Source organism: Copadichromis virginalis, linkage group LG12 (genome assembly GCF_057382275.1).
Source record: "Copadichromis virginalis isolate Kocher_CV1m ecotype Utaka linkage group LG12, C_Virginalis_male_GT1.1, whole genome shotgun sequence".
Classification (NCBI taxonomy): Eukaryota; Metazoa; Chordata; class Actinopteri; order Cichliformes; family Cichlidae; genus Copadichromis; species Copadichromis virginalis.
The window spans coordinates 30,825,137-30,846,159 of record NC_140629.1 but is presented as its reverse complement, the minus strand read 5'-3'; the positions used below and the strand labels follow the sequence as shown (position 1 = coordinate 30,846,159).

The window sequence follows — 21,023 nt, the reverse complement described above, 5'->3', positions numbered from 1 at the left end:
TTAATGTGAAATAGCCTTGACGTTTTGATGTTGAGTAGCAGACTAATATCATAATCAGTTTATCATTTCAATCTGACTCACAGCGGTAACAGTGTTTATAAACGCTGGTCTACCAAATTAAAGGACGGTTGAACCTTCAAGTGTCCACCAAAACAATTAAAAATAAAATTTAGCATTAAAGATACAGTATGATGTCAAAAGATACCCTACTGGGATCTAAGCTATTAGTCGTCTAGGAGACAGTTATTTACATTCCAATTTTAAGAGATTTTACACCAAATTTGCAGTAATATTGCTTTAAATGTAAAAATTTTATATATACAAAAAACCAAACAAAAAAAACAAAACAAGGGAAAACCTCTTGACTGGCAAAGTATTTTAAGACATCACATGCATGCTTACTTGCTTATTTTCTTTAAATGAAAGCTTTAAAAAAAAAAAAAAAACACCCCTCTCAGGAGGAGCGTTTTGGGGGGAGAAAAAAAAAAAACAACCCAAAAACAAAACCCACAACAATAAAAAGGCCCTATTTGGCTTCAAGTCAAGATGTCCTGGCTTTGGCTTTGAACGGGCTACTATTGGCCCAACAGTACCATTCAGATTTAAGGGTTTCTGGACTTTGGGTTGCTGTCTGCCTGGACAAAAGTAGAATCTGGTAGTTTTTTTTTTCTTTTTTTTTCTTTTTATTCACTTCTCATTCCACTGGGCTCTTCCTCTGACCAGAGCGACCCGAATTTCGGCAGGTTAAACTACCTGAAACAAACCAGAAAGCAGTCATCAACATTTATTACAAACACAATTTTCTAACTCAACAGCAGCATTAACACCCCCCCAATATTAAGAAGGTGACAAAACTAAGCAGACTGCTTGATCCACACAAACTGAACATTGCTTTATTGACCAAAAAAAAACAAAAACGCATTCAGGCAACAATACCAGGTACAATAACTCAGAGAATGTGTTCTAAGACCACATGGAAAACAACAGATAAAATAAGGACCAGAATGCTACATTTGAGGAAAAAGATCAGAAAGTGTTTGCGCCAGAGTCCAGAAAAAGATGGATGAATCTGAGCCTGCTGCATAGAAATCATGTCGTCTCTCTTTATGAGCCCTAGACAATTGACCCAATGCAAAAATACACTGTCAACCAAGTCTAATTTCTCTGAAAATTGAAATTGCACTTTGTCTCCATAAATTACAGATAATTCTCGTTTAAATAAAAAAAAAAAAATAAAGTTGGCAAAATGTGTGCTTTAGGGATGGAAATACATGGTAAATGGCCTGCATTTGTATAGCGCTTTTCTAGTCCATAGGACCCCAAAGTGCTTTACACTACATTCAGTCATTCACCCATTCACACACTGGCGATAGCAAGCTACATTGTAGCCACAGCTGCCCTGGGGCGCACTGACAGAGGCGAGGCTGCCGGACACTGGCGCCACCGGGCCCTCTGACCACCACCAGTAGGCAAACACGGGGTTAGTATCTTGCCCAAGGATATTTGGCATGCAGCCAGGAGGCAGCCTGGGATCGAACCACCGACCTTCTGATTAGTGGCTGACCTGCTCTGCCACCTGAGCTACAGCCATCCCACATGTTGGGAAAGCATCACTTTTAAATTGGGTGCTAATTGTACATCTAATCAAAGGCTCACTATAGTGTTACTATACATGACTATGCTGGCTAACAATCCACAATTAAGTACAAATGCAGTGTAACTAAACTTAATGAAGACGTAACATAATAAATAGCCGTATGCTTATCTGTAGTTGCTATGATTATTTTGGACTAGTTGGGCCCAAATAGTTTAAATTACTTTCAATTTACAAACAAAATAAATCAAATACATGTTAAAATTAGCTACATAGTGCTAATAGTATAGGTTTGAGACATCTGATTCCATGCATAAAAAGTATGGGAAATTAAATTACCTGCTTGTGGACTTAATATCACATTTTGCTGCTTTCTCTTCTTCTTATCTTCTTGTATAGGTATGCCCTAAAATAAAAGACAGCTCAAAAGATGTACACTTCTACAACTGTACAAAGCAGAATTAATTATAATTTAGGTTGACTGAAAACATACAACATACCTGTTTCTCTGTTTCTCGCAAATTCCTAAAGTGGGGTGAAGAAGAATAATTCTCCATTTTCACATTACCTGCCAAATGACAAGTGAATATTGAAAGTAAGTGACTTTTTTCATACTTCAAAGAATGTAAAGTGACCTTGCAGGTACTTACCAGCAGGGCTTCTGTACAGCTGGCAGTCCTTCTTGATGTGGGCAGTTGATCCACATAGGTAGCAGCAACGAATATCCACTCCATCCCTTTTCCGCCAGTGTTCACTTTTGTGTCTGACCTGATCCTTCGATTCCTCTGCTGTATCCATTTTGTCTTGTGGGTACTCTGGCCTTCTCTCAGAGTCCCTTCTATGTTTAGACCTGGTCCAAAATCATTGACGATGTAACATCAACATTAAGGCAGGCACACAAGGTGCTAACAGACTTAAGTAAATATTATGACAAAATACTTGAGATTGCACCCACTTCTTACGCAGGGGGCAGTCTTTCATGAAGTGGCCAATCTTTCCACAGATGCGACAGCAGCGATCATTGGGAGCCACTTCTCCTTCAGTAAGTACTTCAGGATCAAAGAAATACTCCTGGGAAAGATGCAGGTAAAACACAGTTTTAGTGCTGATTGGATAATATCACCACAATAAAAAAAAAAAAGTAATGTTCAGACAACAAATACAGACCATCTGACTGGGATACACAGGAGGAAAGTATCTGATGGGTGTGCCAAACACTCTTCTGCCATTGATAAAAGCCTTCATGATGAAATTTGTCACTGTTTTGATGACCAAAATAAAAACATGCACATTTTAAGTAGTGAAAAGTGCAAGAAAAATCATTGAGATGTTAGAAATGGGGAAAAAAAAAATAAAAATAAAAATCTATATCCATCTTACTTTTCCTCGAGAGACCAGCACCCAAATTATGATTGAGATCAAATGGATCTGTGACAAAGAAAATGAACTTGAAAAATCTTCAAAAGCAGACATATACAATTACTTTGATTCAGCAAATAAAAATTACACATTTGATTGTGGATAAATTAGTTACAATACACTGCAGCAATAGTCTCACACAAGGCTACCTTCAATGACTATGTATTTGGATGTCCACTGCTTGTTGAAGGTGGTGAGGCGGGCATGCTGTCGGATACAGACAACATGCTCTCTGAAGTCAAAGTCCTCAGTGTAAAAGCGGAGTAGGCCGAGCCACAGCTCCCCCACAGTCTCGGTGTTCTTCCCATAGTGTGGCCAGTGACTGGGCTGAAGGTGGAAAAAGACGATATTGATGAGCTACTAAGACACAGTCTTACATTTATATTAACCATATTGTTTAGGCACAAATCAAATACAAAACACTTACTAGTGCTTTAAAATCATCAAAGAAGTACACATTCCAACCATCTACTAGTACTTCAGGCTTCTTCCCATCATGGATCTGCAAGAAACCAAGCAGTCAAGCTTGACACACGATATTGTGAAATACTTTAAATAACTACTACAAAGAGACTTGTTGACAAATTCATCCAAATGGAGGTATAAGTTTGTTGTTTAATTTAAGGGGATAAATGTATTTGAGACAACACTCACATAGACAAATCAACACATCTATGTGCAACTTGTAAAGAGAATACAATTGGCTCTTCTTTCAAACAGACATCTGTACCTCTTGCAGCACAGGGATAACTGGTGGGTCTCTCTGCTGAAGGAAGAACAGCACCATGAGGGTGTAGGCATATGACGAGAGGCTACCACGTGAAGCATCTCCAATGTCACACATCTGTAATGGAAGTGGAAACAACATTTTAACATTGAACAATACAATAGCAAGAACACTTAAAGATGTCTTAGTCACAAGTCTGTAAAGCATGTTCACCTTGGCAAAAACCTTCATGACGTAACAGAGGATCTTCACTCTTCTGTCAATTGCAGCATACGTAGCTAGTAGGTGAGTGTTGTGCAAGGCCTGAGAAAAAAAACAAACAGAAACTGCAAATTTCAAAAGGTGCACATTTTCTTATTTTCAAATACATACAAAGACAAAAAGAGCCCCACCAGTGTGTTGTAGAGGCTTATATCTCCCTCCAAGCCAGTGCGAACATGGTAGAACTTCACAATGGGTACTTTTGCTGTAGTGATGGGAAGGATGTTCCTCAGACCTGATGTGGATACATAATGACATTACAGGCACTTATGGGGAAGATTAAGAACTTTATTCAATCATAATTTATTTCAGCTTAATGCATTTCTCATTAATGTAAATGGGTAGGTAACATTTTGTTTAAGGTGAATTATTTTAAAGATTATATTAGAACTTTAGAATCTCTTAAAACCAGAACAGTTTGTCATTTGATCAAAACTGACAGTTGCTGGTTGCAGACAAAATAAAGTGCATGAATGTCAGTTTCGTACCACAGCTACTATGTCTTACCTGGGTGTTTCTTTAGCGATCTTGCCAAGCTTTCAATGATGTTGATGCAGTTAATATCCTATGATGGAATGAAGGCAAAAATGATTTAATATAAGCTCCTGCTAGATAATAAGTAATTCAACCATAACAATGAAAAGGAACAAGGGCAACTTGCCTCCAAGTAAAATAATATTACCAATGTATTCTTCAAGCATATTGGCAGATCAAATACGCATCAACTTCAAGTCGTCATTAGAAGCTTGATAAATCAAGTTGGTGTAAGTTAAAGATCAACTGCAGCTGGTTCCCTGATGAACAGAACCAAAACTACATGGTAAAGAATTATTGATAACTCACATCTATGGTTTCTTGTCCTTCCAACACCATGCAGATGTCCAGGTCACTCTGTCTAAATCCAAAGCCATTTTTGGATGAGCCAAACAGTTGTAACTGAGCACCTGTGATTTAAAATAAATAATCAACACATGATTTGTTAACCAAATCATTCAGATGCATCATCACGCCAATTCAATTTAAAAAAAAAAAAAAAAAAAAAAAGTTAAAAGATCAACTTCACCAGGAAACTGTCTTCTCACAAAAATCTCAAGGTCTTGAAGGATGTGCTCTCTTACACCCACTTCCAGTTCATCTGGGGCGAAATCACCTTAAAAATGAATGAATGATATTTAGTGACCAAGTAATTTACTGGACACAAGCACTATTCCACCAAAAGTGGTCTTAAATAACTGGCTTTACAACAGGACTCAGGAAATAACGTTATATGAACATGCCAATTAGACATATTATGATAACTAACTACAATTAACAATCAAGTTGTTGATTAATATCAAAACAACAACTTGAAACAACTTTAAAAAAAACAAACAAACTCAAAACTGTTTTTGGCTCATTTTTGCCTGTTTTATATTGTCCGTTTTACCTTTTTATCATTTGTTATCTTATGTGCAGCACTTTGACTGTCTAGAAAGGTGCTATATAAATAAAATTATTTATTTATACAAAATTTTGTGAAACAGTCACATAAGCTGAGGTCCAGTGGATGGTATACTACACTTTTCATGCACCTGCATTAAGCTCTTTTTAGAGTTGTGTACATTTTAACACTTTAAAGTTTAACATATTCTCATCCCACATGTTAAACCATAAACTCACACAAATTTTACCAGATAAGCCTAAAACCACGGATACAGCTGTGTTTTCTTCCAAAGCACTTTTTAAATCTTACATAAAATTTTGCTTAAGTGCTAATGATTAGAACTCAAAAAAACATGAACAGGTGGACTTCATTAAGTTGAAATGAGGAACTTGCAATAATTAAGAGTTTGTTGAGTCCAACAGTATGAAAATGTTTGCATGAGCCTCATTTTTAAAACTTGTTCATACCATCGACAAAAACAATTTATTTCTCAACCATTTGAAATACATTTGTATATTTTTGTCATTGTATGTATTACTAAAATTTGCAAGAGTAGAAATATGACATCACAATGCAGGTAAGGGTTACATGTCCCATAATACTCACTGTAACACTGCTCACAGACTTTGTTGAGGACACTGAGAAACTCTGGTGTTACTGGGGGCAAGGGGTCAAGCTGCACTTTCTTGAAATCTTCTGGACAATCTTTCTTCAAATGTCCATCACGTTTGCACAAGCTGCACACGACCATGTGGGACTATGTGATATTGAAAGGAGTTACACATATAGTTTTCCTCACTTACAACCTAAATCTTTACCATACAACTTTAAAATTTTATGTGTTCTTTGTTTAATCAAATTACACAATTGCAAATGCTGCCAGTAACTGATGACAAGTGAAGGCAAACTTACCTTTCCTCTGGTGAAAGCTTGCTTGGTGAACTCATAAGATGGTCTGCTTTGTTTTTCATTTTTATTTTCTGGTGTTTCATCTTTAATTTGAGAAACACTGACAGGTGCCAAATCCACTTCCTCCTCCTCTTCCTCATCCATTGAACCAGGTGTGTCCAAATCTGGACCCTCCTCATCGGACAAAAGCTCCTCCCCTGAGATCTCGTCCACTAGGAAAATCTCTTCATCCTCTATGGTGAAGCTGTCCAGGTGGTCTCTGTTATGCATGTCGACATCAATATTTATGTCATCATCCTGCTCGTCTTCATCATCCTCATCCTCCGAAAGGCTGCTTTTGCCCAAGTCCAATTTTTCTTTTTCCCGCTCTTCATCTGAGTCACTGAATTCTTCAATTTCCTCCTCTTCCTCAATAATGCAATCAGAGTCCTCAGGGCCATTTTCTACAGATTTAGATTGGCTCGTATATTTTGAATGAATGCTGAGATTACTGAAATCTGACAAGCACACACTCTCGTCATTCAAAGCCTTAGCATTGGCCCCTTGAACATATCCTCCCTTCAGTCCTCTTTTGTGATTAGCAGCTGGTGTATTGAGTGACTGTGCAAAGTACTTGTATGTGGTTTTGAGGCAGTGGAGGATGTACTCGTACATTTGCTGGCTGTTCACTGTGCGGGCCACATTTCTCTTCACGGCAAACGGGTCTGAAACAGAACCATTTGTAAACATTAGAACACATAAAAGAAGTCTCTTCATCACAGTGGTTTATAAACGCACCTTAGCCACTGCAACTGGACACAAACAACCAGGTTTGGGGAGGGGGAGGTGGGGGGTTAAATTGAATTAATAACTTCGAAAAGGGTGGGATAAGGGGTATACAATAGTTTGTTGATTATTTTGCACTGAGCTTTAAGCAAAATTACACTTTAAAATAAAGTATTACAAGTAAAACTACAATTAATAGTTAATGACTGATAAAAAAAACAAAACTGTGGGTTGTTAACTTTTCCAACGTCTGAAACGGGGTATGCAAGAAAAAGTATGAGAACCACTGCTTTAATCCATGAATCAAACAGAAATAAAAATCTAGGTTTGGACAGAATCAACAGAGAAATAAGCAACATTAAAACAGATTCTGTGTGACCACTTCTCCTTACAGAAGTATCAAGACATGAAAATGATTCAAACATAACAAAGCTTCTGACCCTCTACAGCGATCCGCTTTTTAGGCCAGTCTTTCATCTCTCTGGAGAGGACAGCACCAGTCCGCACACTGATTATATTGTCAGCCATGATGAACTCCAGGGAATAGAAGCGAAGCATTTCGACCCAGAGAAGTCCAACTTCCACTGGTGGATGAGGACTTTGAAACACCAGCGGAACCTGCAAGACAGCCTGATATTACTAAGAGTCTGAAAAATTATCACTCAAGTTTTCAATTTATTTAACAGCCTTTTAAAAAAAAAAGAAAAAGAAAAAAAAAACACAAAACACAAAACAAAACAAAACCTGTCTCCAAATACAAGTCAAAATTATATTTTCTGTTCTTTGGAAGTCTTTCAGTTTATTTATGTGTGTCCATCTTCATGATTACCTTCCCCTTTATGGAGTTGCCTTCTGCTGGTTGAGATGACTCCTTGGAGGAAGGGGTGTAGGCCCAGTGTAAATACCCATCCTCTGTATGAGTAAGGTTGAAGTCTGACAGCCGGCTGAGAGAAAACACTTTGATCTAAAGATGGGCAGATGTTTGCATCAGTTTGCATCAGTTTATTCCAAAATAATCCTAAAAAGAGTCAATAATGAAAAGCAAAACTAATATGGTTTTTTTTTGTTTTTTTTAAGGATGGAAATGAAAATAAAGACTTACATCTTGGTTGAAATAGGTAGGCAAGAGAGGTTCTTTGCGCTTCTGTAAGTAGAAGATAACCAAAAGGGCAAAGACATATGGTGGTAGACTCCCCTCTTCTGCGCGATCAATTTCACAGATCTTAACAGAAAGCCAAAAATGATGTTAAGAACAAATGCAACTTTGAAAAAAAGAAATGAGTGAATAGTTTTGATGCCTTTGCTAATGTGAGGAACAAGTCTTTGTCTACTAGAAACATACCCGGGCCCAGCGTCTGAAGCCCAAAACCAGTGGCATGAGGAGAGGCTCCTGAGTCGCCAGGGCAGAAAGATATGTGGTGGTTTGGAACACGTTTTCATTCCCTGCACTAACTTTGCAGATTAGACCACTGTTGAGGAGGAAGGGGGAACAAAAAAATAAGTTAATTTTAATTTGGAGTTTTATGCTCTTGTGGTATGAGCACTGTTAATATTCTCTTGTCACATGCAAGAAAAACCCATGTAACTGCAAATGATACAGACCTACTTCTCTCTTTACAGATGACCACAGGCACCCTGGCATGAAAGTCCGCCTCCATCTCAACAAACAGAGCTGAGAATAGCACAACACAAACAATTTAAACTTTCCATGACACTCAAGCACATGACTGAGTTTACCATGTCTGAAAGATTTCTTCAAGACTCTTGAGTCTAAAATGAAAACAAAACTCACAGCTCACAGAGAGGCACTCCTTAACCAACATCAAGACATCTGGCTGATGCATCTGTGAATACATTCCATTTCAAAGCCTTTATACAGCATAAATATAATATTAAAAAGAACATAATTATGGTGCATGCTACAAGCACAGCATACGCAACACAACTTGTGAAATCTAAAATCAAGTGAAATTATATTTTTCCCGCCACCCACACCACCACATCTTACCTTTGCCATATACTAATATTTTTGCTGTCATCTCTTGTATTTGTTCCCTTAAATAATGTCACCCTAAACCCACGTAACTTGTAACATATACATGCAGATGAAAGACTTCTTCCCCTAGCTATTATTCTCCTGACAGGCCTCCAGTTTTAATTTTTAACATTAATATCATTATAAAATTAACATAAAATACAATAAAATTGTATCACACATCATGAACTCACACTGTGTTACTCACGTGAGTTGGATACTGAATGTCAATGTTGACATCAGAATCCTTGAATCCAAATTTAGTGCAAGATGATCCATAAAGCCTGAGTCGGACCTCTATAGATGAGAGAAAGCAGGTAAATATTGCTACGATTTTAATAACACTGAAAGAGCACAGTTGTTGTATATTGTGAACTTTCCTCTTTATGTGTCTTACCAGGCAGAACAGACAGGAGGAGATCTTGCATGGTGGAGACAACACACCGTCTCTTCTCAACGTCCAGGTCGTTCAGACCATGTTCCTGGACAACAGCATCTAGTACTGCACTTATAGCACTGATCTGCTCTGGACTAGGAGGCAGGATCTCAGTCAGCATCAGCTGCTCTTGTCGCTCCTATAAGTCAACATGCAAATACAGGAAAGGGGTCTTGATCACAGCCTTTAATACATAAAAACTACTACTCCACAATAGCAACACAGTAATACAATCTATATACGGTAAATGTAAAATAACCTTGGCCCTTCTCTTGTGCCGTTTGTCCCGAATATGCTTGTAAGCTTCAGACACAGACTCTAGGAGAACATCACACAGGGCACAGTTGTAAAGAGCAGCAGGGTTGCTGTGGGACCTCTAAAACAATTGTACAACACACACAAAAAAAAAAAAAAAAAAAAAAAAAATTACACCGTTAGAAATATCTGTAAATCACCTACACCAACCAACTCAAACATTACATCACCTCTTACGGCTTTTAGGGTCTGTACCTTCTTTAGGCTGTAGATCTCGTCCCTGTTAAGCCGCCTCTCTGCTTGCCGTAGGTTGCGCAGCTCTTTGTTTGAGAGTGTGGACTCTTCAATCACAAAGCCCCTGTTCTCTTCAGCAAAAGCTTTCTTCTTGTTTCTGTTACGCCGTCTTTTACCTTTGAAAATGAGAAATGCAGGGGGAAGTATGAATTTCTAGTTTGTTTTCAACATAGACTTTGTGATAAAGCTGAAAGTGTTTCATTCCTTCTGCAGAGACTGACTTCCAGACATTTACCTGATTTTTGAAAACCATCATCCGTGGCTTCTCTCCTTCCCTGTTCCCTGTCCTCCTTTGGACTTTCTCCTTGCATACCCCTCCTCCAGCTCTGCTGTGGGCGCTCTCTCCAGTTATCTTCCTGAGGACCTGAGAACCACCGGACATCATCTCTCTGTGAGGGGCTGTGGCCTCCTCTTAATCCACCAGGAGAGTGGCTTAGGGGCCCCAGTCCTCCCTTCTTAGGGCTGGCCCTGTAAGGCCCACCTTGATTTTTCTTGGCCTGCTGGCCTCCATCTGATCTGAAGTTCTGTCCTCGCACCTGGTCCTGCATCCACCAGCTTTCTCCCTTCTCTGCCGCTGCTGCTGCCGCCCCCCTCTCCCTGCCGCCTTGCTTAGCCCGGTAAGGCCTGCCAGAGTTTTCCATGATACACTGCTGTGATAAAACTGCAAGATAAAATGTCCAGTTAATGTGGTAATAGTCCTTATGTAATCAAAACAGCACTAACACAAACTGTGTTACAAGAGACCTGCCAAACGTCTGCGTTTGGCAGAAGTCCCTTGTTTGAAGAAGCAGTGTCCCATTTCAGTTCATTTTATTTTGGCATGTAGAAAAACGTATATTGGTTGTAACTGCTCACAATTTTCACAACTTGCCATGTAATCCATACCAGACTGTTGCACAATTTATATAGGCGATGCCGCATTTTTATTTTTCAGCTCAGCACCTACTCGAAAATGCTGAGCCAATAGGTAGCGGGTGATAAAAACGGTAATATTAACCTCTCTAAAACACTGGCTGACTTCTGCAAACTCGGGTTAACAGTTAACCCTTTTTCAATGGACATGAACGCTGACATTCCTAAAATAAAAATTAAAAAACAAAAGCTTGTTTTAAATGTCAACATTTTTACGTCACTATTTTTAGTATAACACAGCCGCTTAGTTAGCTGAAATAGTTTGCGCACACACGTAAAGCCTAACCCAAACTACAGGATTGTGAGATTATGACATGGTGAAGACGTTAGCTAGCTTACCTAGCTTCAGCAGCGTTATTATTTGACTCTACTGTTACTTCTTCTACTTCCTCGAGCTGGTGGTTTATAACTTTGCCACCTCAGTGCCTTACAACTCGTCAACAAATAAGTGCTAGTAACCGCACTTGTTAGCTCCTGCTGCAACACAGTTACAGCAATGCTAACGCTAGCTACACATACTTAGCTTGCTAGCACAGGCACTTAAGGGTAACAGCTAGCAGCGGCTTTCGTCCCTGTTTCTTGCAATTTTTTGTCGAGCTGCCCAGCCTACAGCTGAGATAAAGGCAGCCATTAATTACACGCTAGCTTGTACTATACACGTGTATTATTAAATAAATCAAAATACCTCCCGCTAGTGCACAGAGGACATAGTTGAAGCCTTGTTCAGTTCTGACTTGGCACGCTCTCTTGTCTTGCACTAGAGTTTGAAAGGTGACATAGGAGCCGTTTATTTTCTAGTCGTCAGCGGCCGTGTTCCGCCCACCGCAAAAAAGAAAAAGAAACTGATATATTGCACAGAAATTAAATTTTTAATACTTATAAAAACATCGTGAATATTAAGAACTTTATACACTGCTCACATTTTTGTAGTATACTTGAAATTATAATGTTGTTATTGTTGTTAATAATTTTCTGATGTTAGCATGATTATAGGAAGAACAAGAAGAAGAAAAATACATGTATCAAATCTAAACTATTTCATATACATTTCACATGTGAACATTTCATATGTAGGCTTTCTATAAAATAATAAGCCCAAGTAATTTGATGTTTTTTCTGCAAAAAGTTAAAGGGCAAGGCATCTATTGTCTTTTAATCTCTCTCTCTCGTGACTTAAGAGTATAACACAGATGGTGCCAGTGATTGTTTAGCTTTGGTTGCCCGGGGTCACAGGAGAGCCGTGAGCTGCCTGAGCGGGGAAGACCCCGCGAAAACTGACGTCATCAGAGAGAACTCCCCACTAAATCCAGAAACCAGCATCCAGGAGACTGCTGCTGTGGACTCACTGCTCTCAGTAGCCTAAATACGCAGTCGCTGGCCTAACAGCGTGTGTGCAAACCGGCTCTAGTCAGACACTGGAGATGGTGTCTTTTGAGAACTGTGAAGGTGGTTTCGACAGTGTTTTCAAAAGGAGCCGAATGAACGTCGCCTCTCCTTCTCCAGAAACTCTCACGCTGGCTCAACAGCGCCAAACTGCTCGGAATAGAAAACAGAAACTCGTGTCCAAATTAAGAGACTCTGGTTTTGAAGAAGATTTGGCATGCTCCCCGATTTCATCCCCAGCTAAGAATGAGATTTCCCTGCTCATGTCACAAAAACCTGTTGCAGGGCAACTCTGCAGCTGGTACCTTCAGTACGGAGACATCGGGTTTATGATCCAAAGGGAGAAAGAGGCGCAGTTTCATCCCTGCAAAAGCCTGGCACGCCAACCGCAAGTAAGACACTTACAGCTTGTAACTAAATGAACCGTGTTAGACGTATATTTATACTTTTTTGACTACTTAAAAAAATTAAAATATATTTGTTGTCATATAAATTGAACTGGTAATTCACTCCTTTTGTTTAAAGGCAGATAGTTAAATGTTCCAGTGAGAGTGACTTCCAGATATTAATTAGTTCTATTGTTCAACTAAAGAAACACCTGAGATGCAGAATACATGACGATTTTAGGACCATTTACTGATAATATGTAGGGTACTGTACTGTGAAATGCCAGAAAATATATACCTTGTTGTACATTAAGAGCACTTGCACATTTAAGAACCAAGGTCACTAAAAGTTTTTATTTTGATGAGTGTGTGTTTTACATACAGTTGACCGCAGAGGCCCGCTGTAAACTGGTCAGCTGGCTCATCCCTGTGCACAAACATTTCCGTCTGTCTTTCGAGTGTTGCTGCTTGGCTGTGAACATCATGGACAGGTTCCTGGCCTCCACACCTGTTGCTGCTGACTGCTTCCAGCTCATTGGTGTCACCGCACTTCTCCTAGCCAGTAAACAGGTTTGTGTGGTATGCTCGTGGAGCAGACGGTTTGTGTTTTTGGATATCATTCTACTATCCTTTTCTTTGTCCTCTGCAGGTGGAGGTCTGCTCACCACGAATCAGCCATCTCTTGTCATTGTGCTGTGATGTGTTCACCAAAGAGCAGCTCTGCAACCTGGAGTGTCTCATCCTGCTTCGTCTTAACTTCCGCCTCTCTGCACCCACCCTGGCCTTTTTTCTAGACTATTACACCAACTGCATCGAGGCTTCACAGCTAGTGACTAGGAACAAAGGTGATGACAGGATTTCAAGGATGAATCCTGACCCAAAAATGCCCAGGCAGTGCAGCAACCTTGCACAAAATGTTTGTGAGCTGACTCTTGCAGACTATGCTTTCAACAAATACCCTCCATCACTGACTGCCAGCTGTGCACTGAGAGTAGCTAGTGAGTTACTGAAAAGTAAACAAGGTCTTCCTGAGCATGAAACCATCCATTCACACGAAGTTCAGTGGGACAGTTTTGTGGATGAACTATGCACACAGTCAGTTTCTTTTCAGCCAACAGGCAATTCTCAGCATTATGAGGGAGACTCACTAGCAGTGAAAGATGACAGCTACAAACAGAGTCTAGTGCAGGAATGCAAAGACAACCTGAAGCTGCTGGTGTCATTAAACCTGGAGACATTGGATGTGATGTCTACTATGTGACTACATGAGTGTGACTATTTTGATAACAGCAATTTAAATTCCCCTTTAATTGTGGGTTATAGTGTTATATCTTAAACAAAGAAGTGAGGATAAGATATCTATTTGGGGGGTTTTGGTGCTCAGAATTCTTGTGTTTATGCAGACCTACTTTTACTTATACATACCTCATAGACAGTCAACCGTTTACAGCTACAGGATGCTTATGATTTAGCATTGCTTTTTATTTATTTAAGATAATTTACTATATAATTATGAAGTATATTGAAATATAATTTTTATTTTTCATTATTTTTAACAAAAAGTCAGAATCCTCTGTATGCCAGTTTATTTGTTGTGGGTTTATGAGTTTTGTTAGTTTTGGAACATCTTTAATGAAGAAAAATGTGTTGTAATGAATTGATTGCTACAGTTAATTAAAATCATCTTCAAACGCATTTGTCCCGGTTTCTAAACTTATTGTGATTCATTGCAACTTATGTTTACTGTTGAAATAAATCAGCTATAAGCAAGATGTGCCACACGAAGTGTGAGCTACCACAAAGAATGCAGCTAAAATAATTTTGACTATCATATGAAACAGAATAAAATTAATTAAAATGACAACTTAAAGAATACATGTGAGTCAAAAACATAAAAATCTGCCTTGATTACATGCATAGGTAATCATGACACCTGAGAAAAAGCAGTTGAATGTCTGTTTGCAAATTCTTTGTATTTTAATAGACGTGGAAGTGGAGTCTCAGTTTTCACAGCACTGCAGTATTAAATGACTGATGACAAAATGTCACCCCAGAAAGCACGTTTTTTACAAGTATAAATCCAATACCCCCCACCCTACACACACACACACACACACACACACACACACACACACACACACAGAAACACACACGACCATGAAAGTGCTGTAAATGTGAGGATAAGACCTTGTGTGTAACATTACTTTCTTCAATGTACTGACTCTTGTGGCTCTCCAACACGGGCTATTGTGCTTGTTTGTCTGGAAGTCCGTTTACCCTCGTTTTTTGTTTACCCTTGGCTATATTATGTGAAACCAAATTGTGCCATCCCAGTTTGGTCAATCGAGGGGCTTTATCTGATAATCCATTACGCGTGGCAGCTCGACCTGCTGACACAGTGTCAACCACACAGGTGTATTCAGCGTTAAGGGTACTCTTGTTTGTTTACTAATAGAGGCATTTGTCACGACTGTTTACTGAGCTGTCGGCTGTAATTGCCCTTTTCCTTTTCCCCTGCTCTTTAACTGTAGCAGAAGGATTGTACCTAAGCTAATTAGATATTTTACGCACAGTAAGATGGAAATTACGCACTGACTGTTATGGTCGCAAACATGCTATTAAATAAATTGATGAGGATTTATTAATAAATACATAAAATATGTAATAATTATTACGATATATAATTATAAAATAAGATATTTTGGCGACTTTATTTTGTGACGCTCAGCTTGCACAACATCTGTTGTTTATGTACGCCATACAATACATGAGCCTAAGGCATTTTTCTAAACATTTCAGTATGTCCAAAAGAAACCATAGCCAGCATCTGGCACAGGGACTAGCTGAATGCTCAAGGAAAGCAGGTCTGAGGCAAGGAACACCTGCTGTAGCCTAATGGCGCCGTTACGCGCGGCACCACTGTTACACTTCAGAAAACCGTTAGTCTGCACCCGTTTAATCTCCGAGGACGCTGTTACTCCCTGGAGACCAAATAGGTGCATTTGATTGGGTCGAAAGTGTGAAACCGCGGCATGAAGAAACGCAGACCGGGAGAACGTCGAGTATATCAGCTCTAAATCAAATCATGCCCTCCTAGTTCTGCAGACGGAGCTTAGCTCATCGAGATGCAAAGAGACGGAAAAACGTTTGATGGTATTTGTCCCAACCAAGTGAGGCAAAAATGGACGAACGCTGTCACAAACAAAACGGTTTGAAATATTTGTCTTTTCACAAAACACAGAGCTTCTTTGTGCAGTGGGAAAGACTTTTATAGTGTTTTCTACCCACAGGATAAAGTGTTTGTGCCAAGAAGCAGCAGTCCCGTCACTGTGTATGTTGAGTTTCCATGTATCATCGAACAAGGTAAGCTCAACCTGACACAATGGGTGAATTTCAGGATTAGTGCCTTTAAGTCACTTTGAGCTCATAAATGCATTCAGGGGTCCCACTGTTTTCTTCTGTCGCAGCTTTCTCAACAATTGCATGGGATGATTTGGAAGAGGGTGTGCCCTCTATGAGACAGGAGAGAGACTCCTTCGGCTGTCAGGTGAGAAAAAAACACCGAAGACCAATGTTCTTTTAAAAAATGGACATCAGTTTTTGTCACATCTCCACGTAAATGGCATATCTTAAACGTAGCCATGTAAATCAACCCCTTTCCGACGGATGGAGATGTAGGATGGTGAACAGAGCTGCAGGTCTGGATCACTCTGTTAATGTTTGACACGATGTGCTGGAATCCTACACGAATGTCATTGTACTTAACTCATGACACACACGCTAGAAAATGGTCCAGTCTTTTTCCACGAGCTGACACAGACAAGCGTAAGCTCATAACGCGACAACACGAAAACATATTGACTGAAATGTCAACTAATACATTTTCTGCTTTAACATCGTATTGCCCTGATTTTTCCTGGTGGGATTTCCAGGTAAAACTGCTATGCACCTTTTCGTTTTTCTTTTTCGTTATTTTAAATCGAATTGTTTATATGAAATACTGATAAATGCTGATCGTCATTTTTATTTCCACACAGGAATTGGATGCAAATGACCAGGATTTTGGAGAATATGGGCTGGATTTCATGGCAGGTGAGAAAACTAAACCTTCCACACCGCTGGGGTGCTGCTCATCGCTATTGTTACTTTTATATTGACATGAATACAGTTAAAATCGTGCACCTCCAAAATCACGTTGGCTAAGTCCTTGGGTTCTTGTCTTCTCTGTCAGCTTCGCCTACAACCCTGGAGAGCAGTTTGTCTTCAGCTGAGCTGGTACCTTATCAAGGATATGTTATACCTCCCCTCACCCCTCAGCACAACCTCTCACCAGAAGACAGTCTGGTTAACTCATCTGCAGAAACAGGCAACCCACCTGCCCAGGATGGAGATTCCTGGAAAGGGATAGCAGAGTGTCATGGAAAGGCACTGGGACATAGCATAGCAGTCAACAAACAGGTAAGGTCTTATGGAGCATTACTGCACAATGTAAATGATGTACCGTAAATGGTGATACGAAGTTTGATGTAATTTGGACTATAATGGATCTAAATTGTGAAATTATAATTGTTAAAAATTATAATTATATTAATTATTTAGTTATATAAACCTATTTACCTGCTATAACATCCAAGACCTTATCCTGATCAGAACCCCGTTTGGTTTAAAAGGTATACAATGGAGATTTTGTGGAAAACCTACACGTATAGGTAAATTACACGTGCATTTGAAATAACTGTTTGTCCACATCTAAACACAAACTTAGTTATGCCAACATTAAAAAATAAAATAATTATTAAAGATGAACACATCACAGAAAATATTTTGCTTTGTGTGCTTGCAGCTCCATGAGTCCCTCCAAAGTCAACAAGATGAGATTGATTCTCTTGAAGAAAGAAACGTTCACCTCAGGCAGCTGGCTAATCGAGCAAAGCACCTAGCCTCTGTGCTTGAAGTAAGTTCAGAACTGTGAGAAGTCAAATCAGTATTTATCATGTATATGATGTAACCTCTTGGTTGTATTGTCATAAATTGTGTTTCAAACTTTTTAATCTTTAAACTTTTTAGTCTTTAATTTGGATCATTTTCTTTCAGAAATTGATGACAGTCAGAGACTCAAATGTAAAAGAACCAGTAATGCCTTATGGTGGTGACAAAACCTCACTGAGTCCTTGTAAGCGCCAGCGACTGGATGAAGGATATGAAACTGAATCCTCTGACTCAGTGGAGGACATGTTGAGGGATATTAGCACACGCTGCAATGCTGTACTTCACAGCAGCTCTACAGAAACAAGGCTGCAACAGGAATCAAAGACAATATCCATGTATGGTGCATTCTCAGGCCTGCAGACATCCATAGCTAAAGACAGCAACATGACTGTGGATGCAGCAGAAGCTGGAGAGAGTGTCTCATCTTTTAGGACCTCTGTCAGAGAACACAGCACTATAAGAACTCAGGTCTTTCCTCACGGACATGCCTTTACCTCAAGGACTCAGCAAGGAGGATACCGCTTTCGCTGGGTTCCCAAACAAAGCTGAAATGAGAGATCAGCAAATAAAGCTGGAGTTGTTATGTGGCTCTGATTAGTCATATGCAGATGCCCTAATTCTGTTGGGTGGACAGAAGTGTATGTGTGGGCTGCAACTGTTAATGCTTAACTTATAATCTATAGTGATATCTGTAAGTGATTCAGTGATGTCTTCCTCAGGTAGCTTGAAAGCTAATCATTCAGAGAAGAGGTGCTTAACAAAGGAAATTAAACTGCCCAAGCTGTTGTTTACATTGCGTTTTGGTTTACATAGTTTAATATTTGTTTATGTTTGCATCTCGCTATATATTTGTTGTCCTGGAAAATGCCAGTGATTTTACATATTTGGAAATAAAAATGTTTTTAAAACTGTAAAACAATGTGTACATTTTCATGTAGCTGACTCAAGTTTTTTTTTTTTTAAGATGATAAGGGAGCTTAGGTGATAATTAGGCAAATGGAAATAAACTGTGAACTTTCCTTGTTTGAGCAGTGAAACAAATGTAACCCTATGACCTGCTTTAAGAAGCAGGGGCTTTGTCTCTGTCTGAGTGACTGTGTGGCCTGAAAGAGTGGACAGAGCATTGATGTAGTGCAGCCAACATCCTTGTTTATATCCTTTTTGGAAATGTAAACAGATTCTCTCTTTTTTGGGGGCTGTATTTCCTGACTTATCACTCTTATGAACCTGACTGCTAACACAATAGTTGTATAAACAGTATACCCTGAGGGAAAGACTTTAGCTGTGTCATCTATCTAAAAAAGCAAACAAACAGAAAATCGGATTTAACACACAAAAAACAAACCCAAACCACCATAAACCAGGCAAAAACAAAACAAAAAGGAAATTAAACCAAGAAGAAGAGATTAACTTATCTAAAGAGGATGTTACCTTTCTTCCACCTCACTGTTGAAATCTTTAGCTGTAAGAACCTGGCTGGTACACAAGACATTTGGACAATCTCAGGTCAGGCACCTGTCTAAACTTCCACAACCAGGGCCTGTTTGTTTTACAGCAGTGAAGGCAACAGTGCAGACCCTTGACTGGGGACAGTTTACAGTACTGACACTCCTGCTGTCATGAACACCGCATTTAACACAGCGAGTGCAGATAAGAAAAACCTGATAGCGAGATGGAGAACTGATTAACACAGGCCTGACTATTTATTTAAAGACCATGGAAAGTTACACCACCAAGGGAAGTTGAGGTGCATTTAACCGATAAATAACTCATAGCAAATTTATACTTAAAGACCACTTGACTGATGTTTTTTTTAAATCCAGCTTTATACTGGCTTTGCATTACAGAGAAACTTTTTAAATCAATTTAGTCATTGCAAAAGAAATGTGGTGTTTAACTTTCAAGAAGAAACTTAATGATGAGGAGAGTGAGGTGTGGCAGATTCTTACATCTGACCTGTCCAGCTGCTTCTAAATAGATGCAGATAGCCCAATAATAATTATCTAGTTAAACCATCCTACTTCCCTTGTTACATTCTGGCCAACCTTGGCCACAATCTGATGCTTAATGTCAAATTTCAGCCACTTTATTATAGAAAACATCTGCACGTGTGCTGAGCTCGACATCCAGCCGGGCCTTGAGCCACTTTTACAGCAAACAAATGCTTTTGTATCTGATCAGCACCGCTGGTGAGAGCATGGCACAGGGCAAAGCATTGTATAAGCTGGCTGTGACACTTTTGACCTGTTAAGCTACCGCCAAACTGCGGGGAACAATGCGGGAGGAGAAAGGAAAATACAGACACAATGCGTTTCTAAGGTGACTAAACTCAAACCTGGAGAGAGGCTGCAAGCCCGACGGAGTCCAGCGGGAAAAATACGTATTGTTCCTGTGGTGGGATACAGACGTGTAAGGTTCTGGGCAAATGAAAGCTAATTCACATTTAACTCATTTAAAAAACTTAAATGAACTGGCTAAATAAAATATTACATGAAAATGCCGGCTGTTTAAATTTGATACATTTTATACTGATGAAAAAAACAAAACCAAACTAGTTTAACCATTTTTATTTTATGAATGAGAACTGGATGGATTTAGATTATAGTGCTATGTGGTAATTTTGTTTGCTCTGCCACAGATTTGTGAATTTTCCAGGTTAAAAGTAAAAATAACAAACACTGAGCCGTTTGTTGTTGTTGTTGTTGTTGTTGTTGTTGTTTCTGTTGGGCGTGATGATAAATTAAAGGTTACTGTGGGTTATCTTGAGAGCTTAACCTTTTATGTCTATCATTTGGACTCTATGACAGCCCGATGGAGCACCTGGCGCACTGTCCCGGGCTCGCACTCGAGGTGCGAGCGCATATGGAAGTGGCAGGTGGCAAGAACGTGCGTGCTCTCGCGCCGTTCGGCCCACTTAGCGCCAGAGCAGCTCCTCATTAAACGGTGTGGCCCGCGGATACAGGGCCTTTACCCGCAAAACACGGCCACTGATTGCCCACCAGAGGAGCTGTTACAGGTTTATGACAACGCATTAAATCCAATCAGTAAAATCTGCAGTTTGCGGAGTGTTTATTAGTATGTGTTGTCAAAATTTGCTGATGTTTGAATTCACTTCCAAACATCTAAAACAACTTATTAGGCCTACAATTTAGCAATAAATAAATATATAAATAATAATAATTGTATTTCTTAACATGCTAAATATTTAAGGCTATTCGGTCTCAGTTCTCGTTTT

The 21,023-nt window shown here is 39.4% G+C and overlaps 3 protein-coding genes across 5 annotated transcripts; 2 read left to right on the top strand and 1 right to left on the bottom strand.

Annotated features, from left to right (window-relative positions):
• Positions 1–454: 454 nt before the first annotated feature.
• Positions 455–11,790, bottom strand: tut7 (terminal uridylyl transferase 7). 2 transcript variants are annotated; one of them, XM_085476031.1, is made up of 29 exons: positions 11,716–11,790; positions 10,354–10,779; positions 10,080–10,234; positions 9,829–9,945; positions 9,531–9,708; positions 9,342–9,430; positions 8,891–8,942; positions 8,701–8,770; positions 8,441–8,567; positions 8,201–8,320; positions 7,928–8,062; positions 7,539–7,716; positions 6,337–7,037; positions 6,031–6,181; positions 5,065–5,151; positions 4,845–4,945; positions 4,509–4,566; positions 4,133–4,236; positions 3,954–4,043; positions 3,744–3,857; positions 3,441–3,515; positions 3,163–3,340; positions 2,975–3,022; positions 2,762–2,853; positions 2,550–2,665; positions 2,245–2,444; positions 2,095–2,162; positions 1,934–2,000; positions 455–753 (listed from the first exon to the last, which is right to left on the bottom strand). In XM_085476031.1, the coding sequence occupies exons 2-29, from the start codon at positions 10,757–10,759 to the stop codon at positions 695–697; spliced, it is 3,936 nt and encodes a 1,311-aa protein (XP_085332157.1). In that variant the 5' UTR covers positions 10,760–10,779; positions 11,716–11,790; the 3' UTR covers positions 455–694. The 2 variants fall into 2 exon arrangements, with proteins under 2 accessions (XP_085332157.1, XP_085332158.1); XM_085476032.1 differs by lacking the exon at positions 11,716–11,790 and adding an exon at positions 11,370–11,666.
• Positions 11,147–14,488, top strand: ccno (cyclin O). 2 transcript variants are annotated; one of them, XM_085476034.1, is made up of 4 exons: positions 11,147–11,347; positions 12,209–12,805; positions 13,184–13,369; positions 13,449–14,488. In XM_085476034.1, the coding sequence occupies exons 2-4, from the start codon at positions 12,452–12,454 to the stop codon at positions 14,058–14,060; spliced, it is 1,152 nt and encodes a 383-aa protein (XP_085332160.1). In that variant the 5' UTR covers positions 11,147–11,347; positions 12,209–12,451; the 3' UTR covers positions 14,061–14,488. The 2 variants fall into 2 exon arrangements, with proteins under 2 accessions (XP_085332160.1, XP_085332159.1); XM_085476033.1 differs by lacking the exon at positions 11,147–11,347 and having other exon boundaries at positions 11,842–12,805.
• A 1,259-nt stretch (positions 14,489–15,747) lies between these two features.
• Positions 15,748–18,645, top strand: mcidas (multiciliate differentiation and DNA synthesis associated cell cycle protein). The gene is made up of 7 exons (XM_085474200.1): positions 15,748–16,008; positions 16,090–16,162; positions 16,267–16,346; positions 16,837–16,891; positions 17,031–17,257; positions 17,643–17,753; positions 17,894–18,645. The coding sequence occupies exons 1-7, from the start codon at positions 15,925–15,927 to the stop codon at positions 18,335–18,337; spliced, it is 1,074 nt and encodes a 357-aa protein (XP_085330326.1). The 5' UTR covers positions 15,748–15,924; the 3' UTR covers positions 18,338–18,645.
• Positions 18,646–21,023: the final 2,378 nt, after the last annotated feature.

Coding starts and splice junctions, on each gene's coding strand:
- tut7 (XM_085476031.1), bottom strand. CDS start 10,759: ATGGAAAACTCTGGCAGGCCTTACCGGGCTAAGCAAGGCGGCAGGGAG. Junction 9,946..10,079: donor AGATCTACAGCCTAAAGAAG/GTACAGACCCTA, acceptor CAATTGTTTTAG/AGGTCCCACAGCAACCCTGC. Junction 2,001..2,094: donor TGCGAGAAACAGAGAAACAG/GTATGTTGTATG, acceptor CTTTTATTTTAG/GGCATACCTATACAAGAAGA.
- ccno (XM_085476034.1), top strand. CDS start 12,452: ATGGTGTCTTTTGAGAACTGTGAAGGTGGTTTCGACAGTGTTTTCAAA. Junction 12,806..13,183: donor GCCTGGCACGCCAACCGCAA/GTAAGACACTTA, acceptor TTTTACATACAG/TTGACCGCAGAGGCCCGCTG. Junction 13,370..13,448: donor TTCTCCTAGCCAGTAAACAG/GTTTGTGTGGTA, acceptor TGTCCTCTGCAG/GTGGAGGTCTGCTCACCACG.
- mcidas (XM_085474200.1), top strand. CDS start 15,925: ATGCAAAGAGACGGAAAAACGTTTGATGGTATTTGTCCCAACCAAGTG. Junction 16,892..17,030: donor TGGGCTGGATTTCATGGCAG/GTGAGAAAACTA, acceptor CTTCTCTGTCAG/CTTCGCCTACAACCCTGGAG. Junction 17,258..17,642: donor GCATAGCAGTCAACAAACAG/GTAAGGTCTTAT, acceptor GTGTGCTTGCAG/CTCCATGAGTCCCTCCAAAG.